Source organism: Panthera pardus, unplaced genomic scaffold (genome assembly GCF_024362965.1).
Source record: "Panthera pardus isolate Hobbes unplaced genomic scaffold, ASM2436296v1 HiC_scaffold_8, whole genome shotgun sequence".
In the NCBI taxonomy this organism is placed as follows: Eukaryota; Metazoa; Chordata; class Mammalia; order Carnivora; family Felidae; genus Panthera; species Panthera pardus.
In genome coordinates, this window is record NW_026527013.1 from 55,280,529 (window position 1) to 55,304,112 (window position 23,584).

Genomic DNA, 23,584 nt, shown 5'->3' on the forward strand with positions numbered 1-23,584 from the left:
AGTAGTTTTCAGCCTGCTTCCGCCTCTGTGGGTGGACAGTCTACCCAGCGTAGACTTTATTTATATAAAATCCAGCTACTCCTTGGGCCAAAGAGACAGGGATGGGATGGGGCGGATGACAACTCAGAGACCAGGATTCTGAAAAGCTACATCTAGAGAAGCCTAGGCCTAGAGCTAAGGCCACCTAAATACATTTCCCCCAGTGATTAGCTCTAATTGGCCTATTCAAAGGAAATTAATTTATGCCTGTCACCAGGGCACCATCGATTAGAAGCAACTTGAGAATGAAGCCCCTGTGAGCTGAGTAGTTGCCTCTCCAGGGATAATTGGGACTCAGACCAGTCCCCGGCCTCAAAGACATTGTTACATTCACACTTCCCCCTTCTCCAGCTGGGGGAGGGGAGTCTCATATAATCCCAGACAATTTTGATGGAGGCTGAAAAAGACAGGGAGAAGGGTCCACTGAAGGCAGCAAGGACAGGCAGAGCCCCAGCCTGGGAGTCTCCATCCCACCGCAGACCTGCACTCTTAGCCACTATATTTCAGAATCTCAAGCTGGTGGCTCAAAACTCTCACCTTTGGTCACTCCCTGCCACATATAGTCTGGCCACCGTGCACCTGTCCACAGTCTTTGTACACTGTGTGGCTTTGTGTATGCCATCCCTTCTGTTTGAATGCCCTCCTCATACGTGTTCACTTTGCAAACTTTTACCCACCCTTCAGTTCAAATGTCCAATATGAGCCCTGCAAACTTCTCAGGAAAGCCTTCTCTTCAATGGATTTGGCCACTCCTTCTCTGCTACCAGAATATTGTTAATTTTCCTATTGTACTTGTAATTGTACCCATTCAGCTGCTTATGGATCTACCTTCCCCCAAAACCTGAAGTCTGAGCTGCATTTGTGGTCCCTGGCTTCTGATCTATAGGGGCTGGCATTGGGAGATGCCCACTGAATGATCCTTAAATTGATTAGCATATTTCCTTCTTAATGTGAGGCTCATAAATGTTTCCCAAGGTCAGAACTGAATGTAGTAAAATTCCAGACTGTCAGGAGCCTGAGAAAGTCTGTTGCCTGATCCCCTCATTGTAGAGCCAAGGACAGAGAGGCCTGGGTAACATGTGATACCAAAACAGATGAAATGCAGAGTGAGTGAGGAAAGGAAGGAACTGGGAATGGGGGAGCCCCCAGGTATGGGGAGGGAGTCAAGCAGTGAGTGTGTGGAGTCCAGCCTTCCCAGTGGGAAGTAAGGGCTTTGGCCCAATACACTGTGAGGTCACCACGGCCAGCTTGGGCTTCCTGCCTCATTCAGGGCAGGGCCAGTAGAAGAGGTATGGGCTCTGGAGACTTGAGTGCAAATCCCAGCTTCTCCTCTTGATACTTGTGTGGCCTCAGACCAGTCACATACCTGCTCTGAGCCTTGGTTTCCTCATCTGGAAAGATGACTGTGCTTTTCCCACAGGGTCATTCCTGACCCTCCCCATCTATCCAGTTGACTCCTCATCGTATTTCAGGACTGAGCAGGAGTCCCATTTCTTAGAGGTCTTTTCCAGCCACAGATAGGTCAGAACACCTGTTAGAAGCTCTGCACTTCTTTAGAGCACTCACACAGTTGAATTTAAATAACTGACCATGCAATTAGGCATTTCATGTCAACCTGCCTTGCCTGTCGTCCTGTTGTCCCAGGACCCAGAGCACTGATGGGGCTTGGGGAGAATCTGTGCAAAGTCCTATTTGGTTGGGGTGTGCCCCTGAGATAACACATTGTCTTTCAGCCTCCAGAATACATCTACTTGTCTAACAAACTTTTGTTAAGGGGCACCTGGGTGGCTCAGGCGGTTAAGCGTCTGACTTTGGCTCAGGTCAAGATCTCACAGTTCCTGAGTCCCCACGAGTCCCCAGAGTCTGCAAGTTGGGCTCTGTGCTGTCAGCTCAGAGCTGGAGCCTGCTTCGGATTCTGTGTCTCCCTCTCTCTCTGACCCTCCCCCCACTCGCACTCTGTTTCTCTCTCTCTCATTCTCAAAAATAAATAAACATAATTTTTTTTAAAAAACCAAACAAACTTCTGTTTAGCATCACCTGGGCATCAGGCCCTGTGCCAAGTGCCAGGGACACATGGATGAGCTGTAGGTGTGCAGCCCTGGAGGGGTTCACAGTGGGGTAAGGCAGACAGTTACACAAATAACACAGGTGAGCAGATTATACACAGAGGTACAAAGGAGAAAGTGGTCAATCGTGGGGTGAGGAGGTCAGCAAGGTAATGCTTACCTGCTGGGGTCTGAAGAACACAAAGGAGACTTTCTCTTCCAGAATACTTTTCCAAACATTTAACACAGTATCTAAACTTCCATCAATGGCATGCCCTTCCTCCTTTGCCCTCAATGTCCTCCTATTCACCATTTCCCTATGCATTTATGAGGGTGGCAGCTTAGGTAGTGGAAAGAGGAAATGAGGAACCAAGTCCCCTGTCTGGGTCCAGTTTTCTCCTCTGAAAGGTGATAGGCTCAGGGGTGTCTTGAACCTCCCTCCTCAACACTGGTACAGGGCGGGGTCAAAGAAAGACCAGAAGTTGGGACAAAGGCTATAGCACACAAACATGCCTTCACTACAGTGCTGCTAGCTGGCCTTGGATGGAGACCTCAGGGCCTCCCAGAGTTTGAGACTGGGTTTGGGAAGAGGGAAGGTGGGAAGGGAGTAGGAAGGTGAAAGGGGAAGGGCCTCCTCATCCCAGAGGTTGAGCAGCACCCTAAACCGTGGACCCTTCTAAGCCACAGACTCACTCCATGGCTCTGAACCTCGCCTTGACCTCTGACCTCAGGCCAGCAAGACAACTTGGGTTTGAACCAGGGACCTCTCTGAAAACCAGATGTAGCATCTACAAGGGGCGTCCTGGAAGGGGAGCAAGGGCACAGAACAATCCCTAGCTGCATGACATCACCCCAAGAGCAGCTCCAGGTATGGACTGGAACCTGCCACATCCTGACTCCAGGTCACTCCTGGGACCCAGGTTTGCTCACCTCAATTCCTCACGGAACACATAGCTCTGTAGCGGATACCCCGCTAGCTGGCTATGTGAGCTTGGACAAAACCTGGAGCCTCCAGTTCCTGTTTTGCTCTTTATCACCCCTTCCTTGGTATTTTCCAAACCCTCAGTCTTAGAGGGAGCCTGTCCTCCTGTCCTTCCTCAGATCCCCTCTTCATAGCAGGTACAATCATAATAATATCTACAATTACATCCATTAAGAACCTCCTTCATGCCAAGCCCCGCACCAAGCACTTGGCATGGGTTACCAATTAGATACCCGTCACAATCTTATGCCCATTTTACAGTTGAGGACACTGAGACACACCCAAGGAGAACAGCTTACCCAGGGCATCACAAAGAAAGTAACTCTGCCTGGCTACCTACAGGTCTTTGCTTGCCTACTCCACATGGTGGTTGTTGGGAGAATCAATGGAGCTAACAGTCATGGAAAAGCTTTGTAAACTGTAAAGTGCAGTAAACAGTTATGCGGTGGCCACATCAAGGTTTCATAACTTTCTGGGTTTTCTATCCCAGCTTCTGGCCCACAAAAGGAATCTCCAGGACAGCTTCTCTGACGGGGGCTCGGCCAGCCCCTTTGCACCTACGCATGGCAGGGTGACACCCTTCCTCCAAAGGTGGGGCAACTCCTGCCAGGACCAGGCACTGCTCAGTGGGGCTGGGACCTGCCTCCTTGTGCCCCACCGTGGGTCCTGACTCTGTGCTCTAGGTTCTCGGACCCTGTCTGTGTCCTCTGCCACATGATGTCTTGGAGCCTCAGTTTTCTCACCTGTAAAATAGGGCTGATAATCAACGAGCTAACACATATAAAGTAGTGGGGTGCACATATGCATATGAAATATTTGTAGACCGTGGAATCTGCAGAGTGTTGCTTCTTTTCCCCATTCATATCTTTTTTTTTTTTTTTTTTTTTTTTTAAATTTTTTCAACGTTTTTTATTTATTTTTGGGACAGAGAGAGACAGAGCATGAACGGGGGAGGGGCAGAGAGAGAGGGAGACACAGAATCGGAAACAGGCTCCAGGCTCCGAGCCATCAGCCCAGAGCCCGACGCGGGGCTCGAACTCACAGACCGCGAGATCGTGACCTGGCTGAAGTCGGACGCTTAACCGACTGCGCCACCCAGGCGCCCCCCCATTCATATCTTTAATTTCACTTCCATTCTTATACACAGAATGTGAGGTTACTATAATCCAAGAATTTAAGATCCACTAGTTATATATCTCTAAACTACTGCTTTTTAAAAAATATTTATTTTATGTATTTTGAGAGAGTACAAGAGAGAACACGTGTGAGTGCAGCGGAGGGGCAGAGAGAGAGAGAGAGAGAGAGAGAGAGGAAGTGAGAGATCCCAAGCAGGCTCTACACTGTCAGCACAGAGCCAGATGTGGGGCTCAGGGCTCATATCTCAAGAACCAGGAGATCATGACCTGAACCAAAATCAAGAGTTGGATGCTTAACACTGACTGAGCCACCCAGGTGCCCTACCCTAAACTACTTCTTAACCTGCCACACCTTCTCCCCCTCAACCGAACAAAAGGCCTGTTTTTGAAAGATGGGCAGAAACCATTTTTCCACCTCCCCTAATATGTCTGGCACAGGGTTGTGTAAACCACTGACTACATTATTGGTGAAAAAGACTTATAAATATGTATATCCAACAGATCACACTCATTAAAAGAAGACTGCCCAGATCGTATGAGATGAGGTGGGGTTTCAAAGCGTTCCTTAGAAATCCTGGACTCCTGTGGGCAAGGATTCACAAAAGTTTGCTTCCCATTTCATGGACACAGATATTGCTACAGTGTTAACAACAACAGCTAAAAGTATTTTGAGCACCTAAAAGACGCCCAGGCCCCCGCTACATTCCTTGCGAGTATTAACTCATTCAAACCTCACAACAATTTCTTATAGTAGGTAGTGTCATCTTCCCTGTTTTTACAGATAAGGTGGGTAAAGCAAAGAATGATTAAGTAATCAGTCTAAGGACACACAGCTAGAAACTGGCAGAGCTGAGATCTGAACCCAACCATCTGCTCTAGAACACAGGCTCTCAACCCCTATGATACATGCCTTTGTATAATCATCACCCTCATTAGTCTGTAAGAGCAACAATGCAATCCATAACTCCCAACTTCCAAGTTGGAAGATGTCTCTTCCATCATGATGTCCATGAAGACGTTTCTTTATCATGATGATCTCGTTAACTAGCTTCATATGAAGTATTGAAAATTTGAACTTATGAAAGAGAATTATAATAACAAACTCTTGCCTTCTTTGTTGGAGTTCCAAGTAAGATTTCATCTGAAAAAGGATCCTGCTACAACACAGAGTTTGAAAACCACTGAGATTAAATGTGTCAGGGAACCCCCAAGAAGCACCGAATAACCAACCTTCCCATCCGCTTCACTACAGCTGGGCCCTTGGCTCCAGGGAGGAGGACTTCTGCCCTCTCCTGAGGCAGGCCAGAGCCCAGGAGCTACTGCATCTCCCCGTGCCACCTTTCAGCAGGTGAGCCTTTCAGTACCTCAGAGGATTCAGATGTGGTGGGAAAGGGGCATGAAAAGCATGTTTCCTTGTACCAGGAGACCGCTTCTGGAATTGGTTCCAGAGCTGATATTGAGTCTTCTATAGTATTCTGGGGCCTCTCCAAACTGGGGACCTGGATACTTTTCAGAGGCTACTTAGACAGTCCCTATAGCAGCCCACCTGCTTCCTTAGAACTCTAATCTGCCCAACCAAAAACAATCCCAAGAGTTCAGATTTCCCGGCCTGTACGAATTACAACAACCTCATGACAGATTCTGTTATCCTTTCCACTTGTGCTAATTACAGACGATGATGGAGAGCTCACTACCTCATAGGAACCCCCACTGCACATATCTCTCAGTGTAAGAAAGTGTCATCATAACAAGAGAACAGAACTTAAGATCTCTGTAAGGCAGGATTTGTATCTGTGTGTGTGTGTGTGTGTGTGTGTGTGTGTGTGTGTGTGTGTCTTATTTTCTTAATTAAAATCATGCAAGCGAGCCTGAAATTTCAAGTTCTTGGGTCATGCCTTGACCTGGAGAAACTTCTCTTGGACTCCAGACCAAACTCAAGCACAAAGAGAATGGGTCTGTTTACATAGAGACCAGCCACATCATCCCCAAAAACAATCTCAACACTGAGACATTCATCTTGCAGGAAAACAGCCAAAGACACAGGCTTCTCCAAGACAGGGAAACACTACAATTCTCAGGGGCAAGTTCAGAATTCTCCAGCACACAGCTCAGCGGCTGCCTTCACCTCTTGGAGGCTGGACAATCTTGGGGCAGTCTCAAGGAGCCAGATGAAACGCATTAATTCATCACTCAGAAATTATTATGAGATTTTTGTCCTGTTGACCTGGAGTACCGTGAGCACAGATGATAAATGCCCCAAGGGCCCTCCTGAGCTCTGCCAGGCGATCTAAGGAAGCGTTAACCTCCTGCATAATATCATCCCTTTGATTATTACTATACTAGTGTGTGCTGTTCTCTCTATATATAGTTTTTACATCATCCCCTGGCCATGTGTCTCTAAGCAAGTGGACAGTCATCATAAGCTGCCCAGTTTGAATGCCTATAATAAGGACATTTCCGTTCTGAAGATTCATATTCCATTGTGTGTCCTCACCTTTGACAGATGGAGGGCCAACTCCAGTTGGGAAATTCTCAATGGGGGTGAACCAGAAAGAGGGAAGAAGCCATACCTAGAGCTACCTTCCTTCCCGTCCTAGCTCTGTCACTTAACTGGCTTACTCATCATGTCACCACCCTGAACCTCAGTTTCCTTTTCTACTAAAAAAAGTAAACCTGGGTAACTCCTGACAAAGGGACATTCAGCAAATTAAATGAAGTGATGCACATAAAGTGAGAAAGCACCTCACAGAAGACGTGACAGTGTGGGGATTGCAAACTGCCTAGGTTAAAATTCTGGCTCTGCTGTGACCTTGGGCACTTGACTTACTATACCTTAGATGTCTCATCTGCTGAGTATATATTTTTTAAAGTACCTGTGTGGCAGGGTGGTGTTTGGGATTAACTGAGTTGATGTACATAAGGGTCTAAGACAGTGCCTGGTTTAGAGTGAACATGCAGGAAAGTCCCATGTGCTGTGGGCACAGCAGCGTATGTCCACTCCAGCTCCCAGCAGCAAAGCACAAGACTGACAGCGTCCTTTTTTAGTACCTGACAACGCCCTTGTACATGCACCAGCCCTAACGCCACAGGATAACTCAGAGAGGAAGGGACCATCATACCACATGAACAGGTGAAAAAACTGAGGCTCAGATCAAATGACAAGGTAAGGGACAGAGGCAGACCGGAACTCATTCTGTCTTCCTGACAAGCCATGCTGCCTTTGTGGTTCTGTCATCTGTGCTGCCTAACTGCCATCGACCACCCTGAGAAACCCTGTGCTGGGGAGTTCCAGAGGAGTGGAAGCGCTGGTTTATCTTTCTCTCAGTGACTGCAGTAGCTGTACTTAGAGGCCATCACACTACAGAGGCTGAAGAAGCTAGGTCCCTCTGCCATGCCTCAGTCTCTTGACCCTGAGATACTTTACTGTGGTGGCTTCTTTTCCTCTGTTCTACCCCACACATCTGACAATCACTGTGCTAGAGCAACAGTTAATCAAGTCACTCTCTTGCTCTAAAACCTTCAATAGCTCTGTATGGCTCACACATTATATCTTCACGTAGGAAGGACAAGTCCAAATGCAGCACATTCATTTTTAAGAACCGCCTCCTGGGGCGCCTGGGTGGCTCAGTCGGTTAAGCGTCCGACTTCAGCTCAGGTCATGATCTCGCGGTCCGTGAGTTCGAGCCCCGCGTCGGGCTCTGGGCTGATGGCTCAGAGCCTGGAGCCTGTTTCCGATTCTGTGTCTCCCTCTCTTTCTGCCCCTCCCCCGTTCATGCTCTGTCTCTCTCTGTCCCAAAAATAAATAAACGTTAAAAAAAAAAAAAGAACCTCCTCCCCCAGCCTTATCACCTGTACCCTTCCTCTAGTGTGGCTGGGCCAGTCCCCTCTCAGCTCCCTGGGCCACCACAGTCTTCTGTAAAGAACACTCAGATGGGGAACTCAGAACTGCTAGTTCCGAGCAGTTTCAGAGCAGTCACAGGTGGGAGAGACATCTGAGACACAGATGCTCAAAACTCACATAGCCAGGGGCAGAGCCGGGACCTAAATTCAAACCTGTGTTATACTTTCAGAACCATCCTGAACAGCAAATACTCTTTGCTATAATTTTCAAATTATTTAGTGATCTGACCCTAAATGTCCAAATCCTATGAAATGGTCTGAAGAGTTCAGATAATTCAAACATTTTTAGATCTTGACATTTCTCTCCACTGGTGTCTCATTAAAGTAAAATCTAAGTCTTTTACAAAGGCCCCTGCCTACCCCACCCCCAACACTCCCCCTGTTTTGTTATGCAATCCAGACATGCTAGCCTCCCCACAAACCCTACAAGGGTCCTCCAGCCTCAAGGCCATTGTCCCTTCTGTTTCCTCTGCCTGGAATGCCCTTCCCCCATGGTGGTTTGACCATCTTCAGGTTTCACTCAAATATCACCTCCTCAGAGAGGCCTTCTTTGACCATCCTAAAACATCCCTTCCACCAGTCACTTTCTGTCACATTGCTGTTCCCCCCCCACACACACACACAAAATCTCATCAGGAAAGAATGATGTAGTTATCTATGATTATCTTGTTTACTTCTCAGTCTGTTCACTGTCTGCCTCTCCCTAATAGAAGACCAAGTCTGCCAGAGCAGGGACCTTATCTGTCTGCTCCCTACTCTATCTAAATAGAGCACAGCCTAGCACGTAGTAGGCACTTGATTTCTTCACTTACCGAGGAGCTGCATGAAATACATAGATAATTTTCTTCTTCCGCTGCATCCAATGCGTGATAAGCTCATCCCCCAACCACGGTGGGGGTGGGGTGGGGTGGGGAGAATAAGGTCTAATATCTCAAGCACCACCCAAACTCAGGCTGGAACAAAGACTCCCCTCCTCTTCTGGGGCTCAGCTGGTCAAGAAGACCGGCTGCTGACATTTCACCAAAGAACTTGTGCAACAAGACTGTCTTCTATTAGTGAGAATTATTTTCACGCCTCCCACAGGGGGAAACCCTGATTTTATGAAGGTAAAACCACATTGTGATTAACACTTAATCAAGATTTCGTCTGTATTATAGCTCTGCAAGGGAAAAAAAATGGTTGGGGGCCTTAATATCATGCTAGTAAATGTTACAATAAGTGTGTTTCTGACACGATTTTCTTATTAGGGTCCTTACCCGTAAATTTTATTGCATTTAATTAAAAATTATTGCTAAAAGAAACAGCTGCAGATGGTCTTATTTTAAGTCAGAAAATTAAAAACTGAATATTCTCATCAGTCAATTTCAACAAGAAGCACAGCCGCATGCATTCGGAATGTGATGGTTTTGAGATTATAATAATTTTTATGGCATTTCCAGGTCCTTTCAATGAAACTTAATGAAAGCTCTGCATGAGTTCATTTGTCAAAAACATAATAATAATAGGAAGGCTCCCAGCTTACAGGCAGATATAAAGATACCCATGAACCACGGCTGGGATGTGCCAAAAACCCAGGCATGCAGCCCTCAGCACCAATGGAATTAGTCAGCGGGAGGTTTAGATGCAGTTCTGCAGTGCACCCACCCGAGGATTTACAGTTGAGTCTGTAAATCACCTTTGTATCACAATGACGCGTGTATTTGCTGCTGCAGCACTGTCTATGGTTGTGAAAAATAAAAAGTCAGGTTTCACTCTCTCAGGGAATCACTTCTGCAAAATATTTACTGCATTCTAAGGATGGTGAACAGGCACTGGGAGCCGGGGAGGAGACAGGCAGGGCTCTCATGCTAGATTTTGTGCTGGGTTTCAGCGTTCTGGCTGCAGTCGCTGTCCTTGGTCTGGACTGCCTGTACAATTACCTCTCCCGGCTTTATTACTCAGCTTGTATCCTTTAACTTTTAAGGACTGAATTCTTATTGCTTCTTGCTTGCCTTTTGCTGGAAATATTTAATTTATTTGGGCCCAGACAGGCTGTAACAATCAAATAAAAGGACGAGGAAAGCCAAGGCAGCCCCAAGCTAGCCCTGGAGTTGGTCAGCACCGGACAAGCGGGTGGCTGTCTTCACCGTGGAACCCCACTCCCTGCTTTTCTGATGCTACGGCTCTGGCCTGGTCTTCATGTTCTCTGGAGGGCACCACTGCAATGGCCTCTTGACTAGTCTCCCTGCTTCCGTTTTCTTCATCTCCTCCGCTTCACCGTGCCAACAGAGCGTCTGTGCCAATGCGGCATCTCCACTGTGGCCCTGCCCTGCCGAAAACCTGCCACGGTTGCCCTACTGCCCATGGGTAATGCGCTCACTCATCAAGTTGATATTCAAAGGACTTTTTCGCTAGGTCGCAACTGCCTCCCCAACTGTATCACAAAGATGTGTACACTGAGGTCCATCTGAGCACTTCATGGTCCTTTCTAACCCCCAGACTCATGCACATGCTTGTGTTCCTCCTGGACTATTTGTCTCCCTCACAAACTCCTATTCCTCTGCCAATACCCACTTCAAGTTTCTCCCAGATGGTCCAGGCTTCCTACACCCCTCCTCCAGAACAGGATGGGCTTCCAGCAAAACCTTTATCACATGGTTTCTAATGGCCTCTATCAGTCTCTCTCTCCAGGTGGTGGTGGGAACCTATAGAACCTAAAACAGTAGCGGACATTTAGTAGATGCTGAACGAATGTTAGCAGAGGGACTGATCAACAGGCCAAGCTGGGGGCAACATTCTACTACAAGAACCAGAAATCAGAAAAACACAGTGTTCGAGCTTCATCCTTAGTCTTTCAACCCAATCTCCTCCATATATTATTCCCCATGCCTACAGATGATGTGAGCTGTTTTCCAGAATAAAGAGATCAAAGCACTCCTAAACCAAGATTAAACCATGTTCATTGCAGCTTTACCTGCTAAAACCACAGGCCTGTGTTTCTCCACATGTCCTCACATCTCTCTCCTATCTCCATGTGTCAAGACCCTACCTTTCCATCAGTGCCCATGAAGCCATCCTGCCCTCCCCTGGACTTCTACCCTTTGGAACCTGAGCATTTTCTACCTTGCACTCCAGGGACTTGGGTGTAAGACCTCTTGCTATCCTTCACTGTAAGTCCACAGTGGTACCTGGTCCATCTCTGTCCATATTTCACTTGGCACAGTTCCTCAAGAATCACTCATTTCTCAAATGGTCATCATCAGCCAAAATACTGAATTACCTGGATGCTCCCACTCCTTATCCTCACACAAATGTTGTATAATATGGCTAACCCACAAACCCTTGAACATGCAATTCAAGCTGCATTCCAACAATGAACAGCTCTATAAGGACCCCCAGGCTGGGAGAAGAGAGCCCTGAAAGGCTGGACCTTAGACCTTCCAGAACTCTCCCTAGAAGGCATGAGCACTCATGAGCTGCTGCTCCCAGGTGGGCCGAATCATCTGAAGCCCCCCGAACAACCCGTACAACCCAAACAGATGGCCTGCTCCACACCCAGAGTTCCTGGTTGCTCTAGGGGCACAGTGAGCTACACAAGGGCAAGCGTCTCCCACTATGGCCCTGAGGGAGGGCAAGATGTCTGAATAGCTCATTAGCAAGTTCCAGGAAAGCTTGTAAGCCTTCTTGATGAGCTCCCAACAGAGCAGCAAACTCACCACCCATCAGAAAATAAAGGAAAGTGTCATTCCACTTTTCCTCGAGCCCTCTAGACCAATAAACAAAGCCAACATTTTGGTGGTGGCTGTGCTAGCTTGTCTTCTGCAAAGGAGACACTACAGCTGTCGGATAAAGACAACTAGAAAACGTGGCATTTTTTCACTACAGGAAACAAGAGGTAGTGGAAAGAGTACTGGATTCAGAAAGACATGGGGCGCCTGGGTGGCTCAGTTGGTTAAACGTCCGACTTAGGCTCAGGTCATGATCTCTCAGTTTGTGGGTTTGAGCCCTGTGTCATGCTCTGTGCTGACAACTCAGAGCCTGGAATCTGCTTGAGATTCTGTGTCTCCCTCTCTCTCTGCCCCTCCCCTACTCGTGCTCTGTCTCTCTGTTTCTCAAAAACAAATATACATCAAAAAAAATAGAAAAAAAAAGAGACTTGGGGGGCACCTGGGTGGCTCAGTTGGTTGAGCGTCCGACTTCGGCTCAGGTCATGATCTCACGGTTTGTGAGTTCAAGCCCCGTGTCAGGCTCTGTGCTGACAGCTCAGAGCCTGGAGCCTGCTTCGGATTCTGTGTCTCCCTGTCTCTCTGCCCCTCCCATGCTCATGCTCTGTCTCTCTCTGTCTCTCAATAATAAACATTAAATTAAAAAAAAAAAAAGAGAGAGAGACTTGGGTTCAGATTTTAGTTTGGCCACTTACTACCTGTGCAACAGGGGATAGTTTATAGCACTTCAGTGGGCCTCAGTTTTCTCACCTGGAGATGAATGTACCTAACTAATTGTGAATTACAAGTGAAATAACAGCTATGTCAGTCACAGAGATAGGCATTTCTACTATGAGCACGGAATTATAAAAATTCTGGTCCTGCCGTCCTTGGTATAAGAGGCTGCTAATGACTCCAAGCCATTATCGCTTGGGCTGTTGTCTGTAGCCCTGACCCCAGCCCAAGAGGAAGTCAGAGGTAATGCTGACACCACACCCCACAGCTGAAGCTCGCAAGTGGTGTCCTGAACACTGAGTCAAACTCATGCAGAAGAACCTCCATGTGGGAGACAGAGTCAGAGACATCCCCACAGTGAAAGGGACCGGATTCGCTACCCACACCTCTAGAATCAAATTCAAATCCTGCATCCACCACTATGTGACCCTGACCATGTCACTGAATAACAGCTAATATTTACTTATCATTTCACTATGTACAACATTAACTCATTCAGGTTTAACAATGTTATAAGGCAGGGACTATTCTCATTGCCTATTACAGATAAACCAAGGTGCAGAGAGGTGAGTACCTTGTCCCAGGTCACACAGACAGTAAGGGGTGGAGTACTGACTGAAACTCCAGGCAGCCTGCCTAAAGTCCACATGCTTAGCCACTGTGCTCTCCCTGGGGTCCAGGGTCGTCATCTGTAAACATAAAAAGCCACCATAAATGCATCAAGAACAATATGTGGACTGATCACAACAGCTAGAGAGAACAGAGAAAGAAAAAGATGAGAAAAAGCCAGTGTGGCAACACATTAATGGTAAATCTAGGTGGTGGGAAAACAAACATTCACTGTATCTTTCAATTCTTCTGTAAGTTTGAAAATGTTAATAATGAAATGGGGAAAAGGAGCATCAGGGATCCATGTTGATGTATAATGCTGAATGATTAAAATAGATTCATCATCATGCAAAAAACAAATATACAATTATGGGAATTTAAATGAGACACTAAGGGGGCGCCTGGGTGGCTCAGTTGGCTGAGCATCCGACTTTGGCTCAGGTCATGATCTCACGGTCTGTGAGTTCGAGCCCTGCTTCGGGCTCTGTGCTGACAGCTCAGAGCCTGGAGCCTGCTTCAGATTCTGTGTCTCCCTCTCTCTCTGCCCCTCCCCCACTCATGTTTCTCTCTCTCTCTCTCTCTGTCTCAAAAATAAGTAAACATTAAAAAATTAAAAAAAAAATAAATGAGACACTTAGGGGGTGCCTGAGTGGCTCAGAAGTGACACGTCCGACTCTTGATTTCAGCTCAGGTCATGATTCCAGAGCTGTGGGATTGAGCCCTGCGTCAAGCTCTGCCTTGGGCATGGAGCCTGCTTAAGATTCTCTCTCTCTCTCTCTCTCTCTCTCTCTCTCTCTGCCCCTCTCCCTCAGCTCACACTTGCACTCTCTCTAAAATAAAATAAAATAAAATAAAATAAAATAAAATAAAATAAAATAAAAGTGAGGCACTTAGGACAAACCAGTCTATGTAGTATTTTGCATCAAATGGGTATTTATTAAGTGTATACAAAGCACTTAGCACTGTGTTGCTGAAGACAGGTGCTTAATAAATGAGAATTCTGTGATTCTTGTGAAGCTCAAAATCACCAACTCGCATGGAATTATAAAACCCCTCATCATCAACATACATTTACTTATTTTGTTTGTTTGGTTTTTTTAAACATGCATTTATTAAGCTCCTAGCATAGAACCAACGTACTGAGGGGCCATGGAATACTCAGAAGTAAAGACGAGGCTCCCCCATCAAAGAGCACTGACTGAAGACATAGAACAGCCTATTTGGAAAGTAGGACTTTTCTGGACTAGATCTCTGGTCCATTTTTTCTTTTTCACAAGGGTCAATTCGGGGGCGGGGGGGACAAAAAAAAGAATGTTCTGGGGATACACTTTAAACTAAAAGATGATGGAAATGTTGTATACCATGGGGAAAATGTACATAAGTAACAATGTATACAGTTTTATTTTACAAGACAGAAAACTGCTAATAAGATTATTGTGGCTCCTAAAACGTTATTATCTGGGTCTATAAATCTCAGTGGAAGTTGCCACATAGAAGAAACTTTATAATCATCCATTAGACCCTGAGCTGCTACTCTGGTTTAGGGTTCTCTAAGGGCCTTCTGAATTCTATTATATACTCTACATGTTTCTTGAAGGGAGGTACTTTTAGCGGAAAAAGGACTTGGATTTAAATAACAGTGAATCACACCATGAGAGAGACAGAGTTATTCCCTTTTCAGTCCTTCTGAATCCTTCTGACTATGCCAAGGAGAAAGTCTCTGTGTGGTGCCAGGATGTCTTTAACACCTCTCCCTGTTTAACAAAGGGACCAGGCTTCCAGCTCCAGCCTTGGCAAGTCACAACCTCAAGCTAGAATTTACCCGTTAATTTCCTTTCCTTAGTATCTTATTTGTACAATTGCCTTCTATTTATGGCAGCCAATAGTGTTTTTCCATTTCCCAACAGTGACATAAAATTTCCTTTCTAAATATTTTTAAAGTAAAAAAGACTGATTGAAAGAAAAACTGTAAGTGGTAGTATAGGTGGTGTAACAGAAACAGCACAAGTGGCACAGGAAAGGCAAACAGTTGAGAAACACAGACCTGCTCCAATCTTACCATTTTACAGATGAGCAAACTGTGGCCTAGCCTTCTCCAAGACCCCACAGCAAGTCAGTGACTGAGCAGGCTTTGAACTCACATCTCCCAAAGGACTGCCCTGCACCCTTTCAGGGCTGTTGATATTTATTTTGGCTTCTCCCCCTGATCCTCGCACTGAAGCAAGGTGTGGGGCAAGACAAGGAGCGGAAGGAGGAGGAACTGCCTCCCCACCTTCTCACCCCTTCCTGTCCTGCTCAACCTGAAGCACACCCCTGGGCACGCCTCTCAGATAGCAACACTCCAGCCACTCAATTCTCAAAGCCCCTGTTCAGGCAAAGATGCACTAGGACCCCACCCCCATGGCAGTCCCCCGTGCCTCTCGACTTGAGGTGTCTGAAACATCCCTTGCCCAGACCTGTTCCAGCTCAAAGCGAGGATTTTTCTCCCCCTTTGCTTCTATATGTTTCATGAAGGAAAACAGGAGAAAGCTTTGCTCACTGATTGATGTCCAAGAGGATGTGGTTCCTGCATGGGAGATTTATCCTGGTCAGTTTGGCCTTCAGTGAAATAGCATCAGAAGATAAGGTAGCACTGACATTTTCTTGGGTATTTTTCCCTTATTGTCGTGTTAACTTGGGTGAAGGGACCTTTTTTGGTTTCTGGACAAAGTACAGATCAAGGCAACAGGGACTCTGCATATGGCCAAGCAAACTGTGCACTGGGCAACCCTGGGGGAGTAGAATGTGAATGTGGCCCTGGAGCTGTGCAGTGCACAGCCTGCACAATCAGATCTGGCATCCCTTAGTTGTAATTCACTAAGAATGCCCGAACCAGGTGTCAGGACATCTGAGTCCTAGCACTGATTTTTCCACTAAATTGCTGAGCTATCTTATCTTAGGTAAATCCCTTTCCCTCTCTGTGCCTCAGTTTCTTCCTCTGTAACAGGACCAAGTGTTGTCTGAAGTTCCCTCCCAGCTGTAAAATTCAGTGATTCTACAGAAGCAGATTTCGATTTCTGAAGGGATGTCATACAAAAGAGGAAATGAACTCACTTGCCTAGCTTGAGAGGGGAGAGCCAGCATGAGTGGGGTAGGGATATTAGGAGACAGCTTTTGCCTCAGTCAGAAAGGAAAATTTAATCAGGATACCTAGCAACAGATGAGGCAACCCTGGGAGGTGGTGAGTTCCCTGTGGCTTGAGGAATTCAAGTACAGACTGGGTCAGAGAAAGGCCTGCTAGAGTGGGAGCCTTGACCATCTGCCCTTTGAGGTCCTTTCTAGCAGGGAGATTTTGGTTTCAGAGCTTGGTTCTATTTTCATTAACGCTAGGAGGCACTCAGCTAGGTCTGGATCTTCTCAAACCCTGCTGATAACTATTAATGCAATGAACTGGTCGGCTGTGTAGCTCTCACCCTCTTAGAGTTTGCACACGTCCACACTCTCCAAATTAAACTCAGTCCCTCCAGCAGTGTTAGTGTTTACCCTTGCCCCAGCAAACAAACCTTTTCATTCTGGAAAGAACTAATTAACAGCCTCACCCAGACTTGGGGGAGAGAGAAGATGCAGCCAGGGTGGGGGAACCATGTAAAAAACTCAGGAGAATAAACCATACAAACACTGCTAGCATCTACACTCCAGCGACAGCTCAGGCTAATTGCAAATCATCTTATCTATTCATTACTGCAGGCGCCCTGGGAACTCCTAGCAGCAGCAGCAGCAGCTGTGTGGGACTGGGTGAAGTCACTGCACACGAGGGGTCAGAATCAGGATGTCCTTTAAAATCACCGCCATTTTCGCTTTTATTAATTCCGATCAGGCGCTCCCAAAGAGAGTAAATGGTTGAAGCTGAATTGCATTGCCTTTAAGTTGCGTCCACAAGGTACACGGAACAGCAAGATTTGGCAGTTATCCACGTGGGATGTTCAATAAGGGCATTCAGTCAGTCTTGGAAAGGTGGGGTCAGAAAATCCCCACTGTTGTCAATAATTTCAGTGTTTCACTTTTACTTCCAAGGTGAATGAGTCCAAAAAAAAAAAAAAAAAAATCAGCTTGGATATACCTCTTAAAAGGCTTCTATTCAGAAATTTAGCTCAGGGCGCCCTTAGCTCTTTAAACAATTTAAATAGATTGTCTTTTCTAGTTCCCTTGAATAGAGTGTATATTTACACAGTAAAAGGGTATCAATCTCAATTCAGGGTATTTTCCTGATGGTGAAAGATATTTAGTTTGGCAAGGTTCCAGAACCTTCTCTCTTGGTGACTTTCCTGGAGGGGACCAGCAAACCCATCATTCCCATCTACATGAGAAATGTCTCTCAAATAATGGAAACACAAATGCTGACATTTACACTGTATTTGGCATTTTAGACAATACTTTCACACAGACGATCAACTCTGATCTTCTCAAACACTCTGCCGCAAGGTAGCATGAACCCCATTTCGCAGCCACAGTTAACTGAGGCTCAGAGAGGTAAAGCCACTCACCCCAATTCACACGGCTAGAAATAAATAGAGCCTGAGGCTAAAAAGCAAGTCCATCCCGTCCCCTAAACCTAAGCGCCTGCCTCCTGGCAGTTACACTCACCCAACAACAAAGAAAATGTAACTTCACAGTACCTTTCTGCATCTTGGTCTGCACTCTGCTGTTTGCTCTCAAAGGCGTTGAAGCTGCTCATGTCCACGTAGCCGTCGTTTTCATTTGCTGTGGACAGGGCTCTGCTCTGATCTTCAAACAGCTTCGTAAATGTCCCAGCCCTCGCAGGCCTCCGGGGCGGAATCTGGATATTTTCATAGTCCGAGTTCATGGCTGGAATGTTCTCATAGTCTGAAGTGTCGGCGTTAGGGAACGAGATGGACCGCGGCTTGGTCAGGGGCAAGGGCAGAAAGGGGGGCCGAGAGCGGTCTTCAAAGGACTCCACTCTGGACACGGTCCTGCTGAAGGGGACACCTTTCCTCTTGCCATCCCTGTAGAAGATGAGGGAGGAGGGCGATTCGGAAGCCCGGAGCTTGCCAGTCCGAGCCTTAAGCTGCGGGGAGTTGCTGAGGCTCCTGCGGTCGATTTCCAGAAGCCTGGCAGGCCCATGATAGCTGGATTCTGAAGAGGACCTGGAAGAAGACACATTGACATCCACGTGCACTTTGTTCTCGGACTTCTTTTTAAACGTCAGCGCCAGGAACCGCTTGAAGGATGACTTCTTCTTCTTGGTATACTTGTCCGGGGGCTCGCTCTCGATCAGCAGGGAGGGAGAGCTCTTTGTGATGGGCTTTTTGGTGATGCAGGCCAGGTCAAAAGGGGGCGGGATGTCAACCACAGAAGAGGGTGTTGAGGTGCCACTGGATGGGAGATGGTTCCTCTGGGAGAAGCTCCCAGAGGAGCCAATCACACAGGGCAGAGAAAGGTTGTCATCTTTCCTTTTGATCCTATGGTCGTCCAAGCCAGATGCCTCCGACTCCCGGTACAAGGAGACGGGAATCTCTCGGCCTTCCACGGAGAACGATCGGGGGTACAAAGTGAAGGCTCTGGGCTTTGCTGGCAAGGCCCTGCTGGCTTCCAGTGGTTTCCCCTCCAATGACAGAACTGTCTTTCTCACCTCCTTGGTGGCACCTCTAATGCCAATGGCTGATGAGCCAGCTTCTGGTCCGGTTTCTTCTGGGACGGTTTCTGGGACATAGCCGGCCACCTTCCCGGAGTGGGGCCTGGCCCTCGTGATGATGTTCTTCCTGTCGAGGGGGACCAGGCCTCCCTCAGCATCGGAGTTCATTTCTTCTTTCATGCCATAACCACTCAGCGTGTCACATGCAGCCTGTGTCTCCGGCTTCTCTCCTTCCCCAGGGTCAGCCTCATGCTCCAGGTCAACTCCCATCTCATAGGGGTTGGTGAGCGCATCGTCCCCGGCATCCTCATCCTCTGGCATAACCACTACCTCAGGGACAGAGGGGCCCTCCCCAGAGACACAGGAAGCTCCAACAACGGGGCCCTGCTCTGCACAATCTCCTGACTGTGGTTCCTGCTCGGACTCTAAGCCTTTTGCTGACTTGGAAAAAGAAGAGCAGCTCTCGCTACAGAAAGAGGTGCTCTCGGTCGGAAAGAACTCGTAGGGACTTCCCGAGAGTGACGTCACAAAGTCATCCACACCGTCACTCTCGAAAGGTATGATCTGGCAGCTCTCCTCGGCAGGTTCGTCCTGCACCAGGTCTCTGCCTTCTCGGGGGTCTTCTCCCACCTCCTGGGTGACGGCTGCCATTTCTTCTTGGCCAGTTTTCTCATTTTGGTCCTGTGGTTCATCCTGGTCATCATGGTCATCTTCACACTCACACTCCTCAGAGATTTCAGGGCTACCAGTGGTTGTCTCCGCCTCCTGGACACCCACAGCCAAGTCCTCATTCTCTGTGGGTTCCTTGCTGGCATCGTCAGCGTCCCCATCAGAGGGCCTGTCGGAATCCACACATTCTTCTGGAGCCCCTGGTTCTGTGTTGGTGGAGCCTTCCCCACCACCCTCCTCTGCCTCCCTGGGTGTCCCAAGGGGCCCAGGCTCCTCGCTGGGAGTTTCCGGACCCTCTAAATCAACGTGAGTGAGAATGACGTCATCGCTTGGGAGGACTGCCTCTCCGTCCCAAGGTCCCCTGTCCTCCAGGTTGTATACGTTGTGCTCTTCCACTCGCTTCTCTTCCTCCTCACTTGTCAATGTCTGCTCCTCTGCCCCAGGGTCACAGGCACCATCCTCTGCCTCCACGTTCTCAGGAGTGGGAGCCCCGCCTCCGTCAGCCTCTCTACTCAGCACCACTTCAGCTGGAGCAGCTCCCAGCCCCTCCGGGTCACTCTCCTCGCCTTCCTCCCTGCACTCCTCTTCCCCCGTGGCATCTGGAGGTGCCATGGCAGCACTCTCTGCAGAGCAGCTGCTGTCCCTGGGTTCGTCCTCTTTCGGCGGAGCCCTGGGGACCACAATGTAATCCTCGTCAGCCTCAGACTCCGAGCACTCCAAGTTGGACTGGCGCTCTTCGTAAGTCCCCCTGTCAACACAGAGCACCTTCCCGTTGCTGCATTTGTTCAAGCTGTTGATCACGTACACGCTGGCTCTCCACTCACTGGGGGTCGCCAGCCTGGGCTTAGGGGCAATGGGGGGTTTCGGCCCCCTAGACATGGAGTTGGGACTGGGAAGGCTATCGGGCCGGGGTGATGAAGGGAATTTGGGTGCTGTCACTGGTGTGAGGGGACTGGCAGTCTTTGGCTTGGGAGCAACTGGTGGTTTTGGTGAATCTAAAGGATAAAAATAGAGAAAAGAAGGAGAAAAAGTACAGTTAACCCTTATTTCCATTCAGAGTCTCCAACTTACCATTTTGAAGAGAACACTGAAGATAGTTTCCCAACCTATGTGAGCCCAATCTGCTATATTCTGTATTAGGTTTATGCCCTCCACCATCATCTTTAAGACCCCTTGACCTCCACTGATAATTGATTCTGTAAACAAAGTAAATAGATCTTTCTTCTATACATAGTCCAGCTACTCAATGAACTCAATGAAATACTCCTCAAATACAGGTGTCCAGATCATTGTAATCATTCATCCAACAACTACGTATTACATGCTTTCTAGGGGCTCCTGGGTGGCTCAGTCATTTGAGCATCCAACTTCAGCTCAGGTCAGGATCTCAGAGTTTGTGCCTGTGAGCCCTGCATTGGGCTCTCTGCTGTCAGCACGGAGCCCACTTTGAATCCTCTGTCCCTGTCTCTGCCCCTCCCTTACTCGCACTTTCTCTCTCTCTCTCAAAAATAAACAAACATTAAAAAAAATTCTTTCTAGGTGCCAGGCACTCATGAGACAATGCTGAACTTGACGGTCGTCATCTCTGCCACCCACATGGAGCCTACATTCATCCTACACTTAATTCATTGGATACCTACTATCTATACGCATAGCACCATACATAGGAAGGTCTTCTAGAATCAAGACGAAAAGAATACCTCTGCTGAGTACTTGCCATTGAGTCAGGGAGACAAAACGAACAGAACCAACTGGAGGACAGAGCTGCAGACCTTTGGAATATTATGATTGAATAGCCATTATCTCATTCCTTCAAGAATGATACACCAAAGGTCTGTGACAGTGATGCATGATTCCTCCTCTAAGGGTCACCTCTGAATTCTACATGCTTCAAGACTGGTGTCTAGCTAACTGCCCTGTGTCTAAATTTCATGGGCATCCAAACTTCATGGGAGAAGCTACATGATATTTTCCAACATGTATATCTGCAAAAACTCTCTTCCCTTGTGGATTTGGGGGATCTACCTGACCATGTCAGAATAAAGGATGTGGGTACAAACTGTACATCCAACAGGAGTCAGAGAAGAAGAGTTACCATGATGAAGGAAGACCCTCCTGTGGTAGGTGAAATTTAAGCTGTATTTTGCAGAATGAGAGAGCCCTGGACAAATGCAAAGGTCAAGGGTGTAGCTGCCCACTTCCAAGTTCATCCGTCCTGCCACAAGACTGCTTCAATGCCTTCAAGCCCCTGGCCACACTGTGGGCAGAGTGAGGAATGAAGATTTCCAGGAAGGCAACTCCATCCTGACATCTCAGCTTCAAACACACTGCCTGGCTCCCCACTGCCCATAGATGAAGACACACAAGTCTCCCCTCAAGCCTCGCCCCGCCGCCCAGTGCCATCCCCACTAAGGCCTGGGTTTGATGCAGAGCAACTTCAGAATGCCAGCCTGGCTCATGACAGAAGGGAGATGAAGCAGAGCTCCTAAAGGTCTGTCAGCAAACTCTTCTCCCCATGCATTTGACTTCCAGTTAAACCCTTGCAGCACCGTTACCCTGTCATCTGTAGTCCAGGGGTAGCTGGCGGAGATGCAACATGAGCCACGTTTATCATCACATATGTAATTTTTATTTTTCTCACAGCCACATTAAAGAGTAAAAACAAGGGGGCACCTGGGTGGCTCAGTTAAGCATCCAACTCTTTTTTTTTAAGTTTATTTTATTTTGTTTTTTTTGAGAAAGAGATAGAAAGCAAGCAGGAAAGGGGAAGAAGGAGGGGGAGAGAGAGAGAGAGAGAGAGAGAGAGAGAGAAAGGAAGACAGAGAATCCCATACAGGTTCCACACTGTCAGCACAGAGCCCCATGTGGGGCTCATACTCATGAACCATGAGATCATGACCTGAACTGAGACCAAGAGTTGGATGCTTAACAGACTGAGCCATCCAGTCGCCCCAACTTCCAGGTCTTGATTTCAGCTCAGGTCTTGATCTCAGGGTAGTGAGAGCACAGTGGGCTCTGTGCTGGACATGAAGCCTACTTTAAAAAAAAAAAAAGAGAGAGAGAGAGATCTGGGACACCTGGGTGGCTCAGTCAGTTTAGTGTCCTACTCAATTTGGGGTCAGGTTACAATCTCACGGTTGTGGGATGGAGCCCCATGTTAGCTCTGCATTGGGTGTGGAGCCTGGTTAAGATTTTCTCTCTCCCTCTCCCTCTGTCTTGCGTGCATGCACACTCTATCAAAGTATATATATATATATATATACATATATGTATATATATATATATATATATATACTTTAAAGATATACATATATATCCTTAAAAAAAGTAAAAAAGAAATGGTGAAATTAATTTTAACAATACTTTTTCAACTCAATATATTTGATATATTAGCATTTTGGATATCATCAATAAGTCATGTTTGGATCATGTCATCAATATACAAAATTTATTAAGGAAATATTTGACATTCTTTTTTGTACTAAGTCCTTGAAATCAAATGTGTATTTTACACTTTTCAGCACATCACAATTCACATTAGCCACATTTCAACTGCTCAGTAGCAACATGTGGGTGGTGGCTATGGTGCTGGCCAGCACAGCACTAGCCCGTTGTAACCCATCTCCGTGGGACTGTTCCATTGGCACCTCAAGCCAAAGTCAGTATCTCCCCTAAACTCGCAGAATCATGTAAAATTTAACTGAGGAGGCCCAAAAGGAAATTAAAAAGGCCTGGGGCAGCAAGAATATAGGTGCCCAGGAACCGTGCTCCTGAAAGGGCCTGATTTCAGTCTCTTTAGTTGTACTTTGCACATAAATCTAAGGAACTCAGTGGTCTGGTTTCCCAGTGTACAGCTAATTAGGAGGGGAAGGGATTGGCAGTTAGAACAGGAACCCTGCCAGGTGTAAGATGTGGCAGCTGCCAGCAAGAAAGGGAGAGAAGAGACTCAGCTGTCAAGACCCTAAAGGCTAAAGCACCCACTACACCAACACCCTAACCCACACCTATATTCATCCACATCAACACCGAGGCTAGACACGGGCATCCAGATAATAACCCAGAGTGTTCAAGACATAAGTGGCCCTCCAACTCCTTGTTTCCATAAGCAAATACGTCCTAATTTAGAAAATTATCTGTCCAAATTAGTTAAAACA

At 47.2% G+C, this 23,584-nt stretch overlaps 1 protein-coding gene across 2 annotated transcripts in view; it reads right to left on the reverse strand.

Annotated features, from left to right (window-relative positions):
• FGD5 (FYVE, RhoGEF and PH domain containing 5) overlaps window positions 1-23,584 on the reverse strand; it is a 123,271-nt gene that overhangs the window by 93,325 nt on the left and 6,362 nt on the right. For both annotated transcript variants that reach the window (XM_019433569.2, XM_019433567.2), the window contains exon 2: window positions 17,785-20,425. In XM_019433569.2, the coding sequence (XP_019289114.2) occupies window positions 17,785-20,425 (2,641 nt within the window). The remainder of the gene's footprint in view (window positions 1-17,784; window positions 20,426-23,584) is intronic.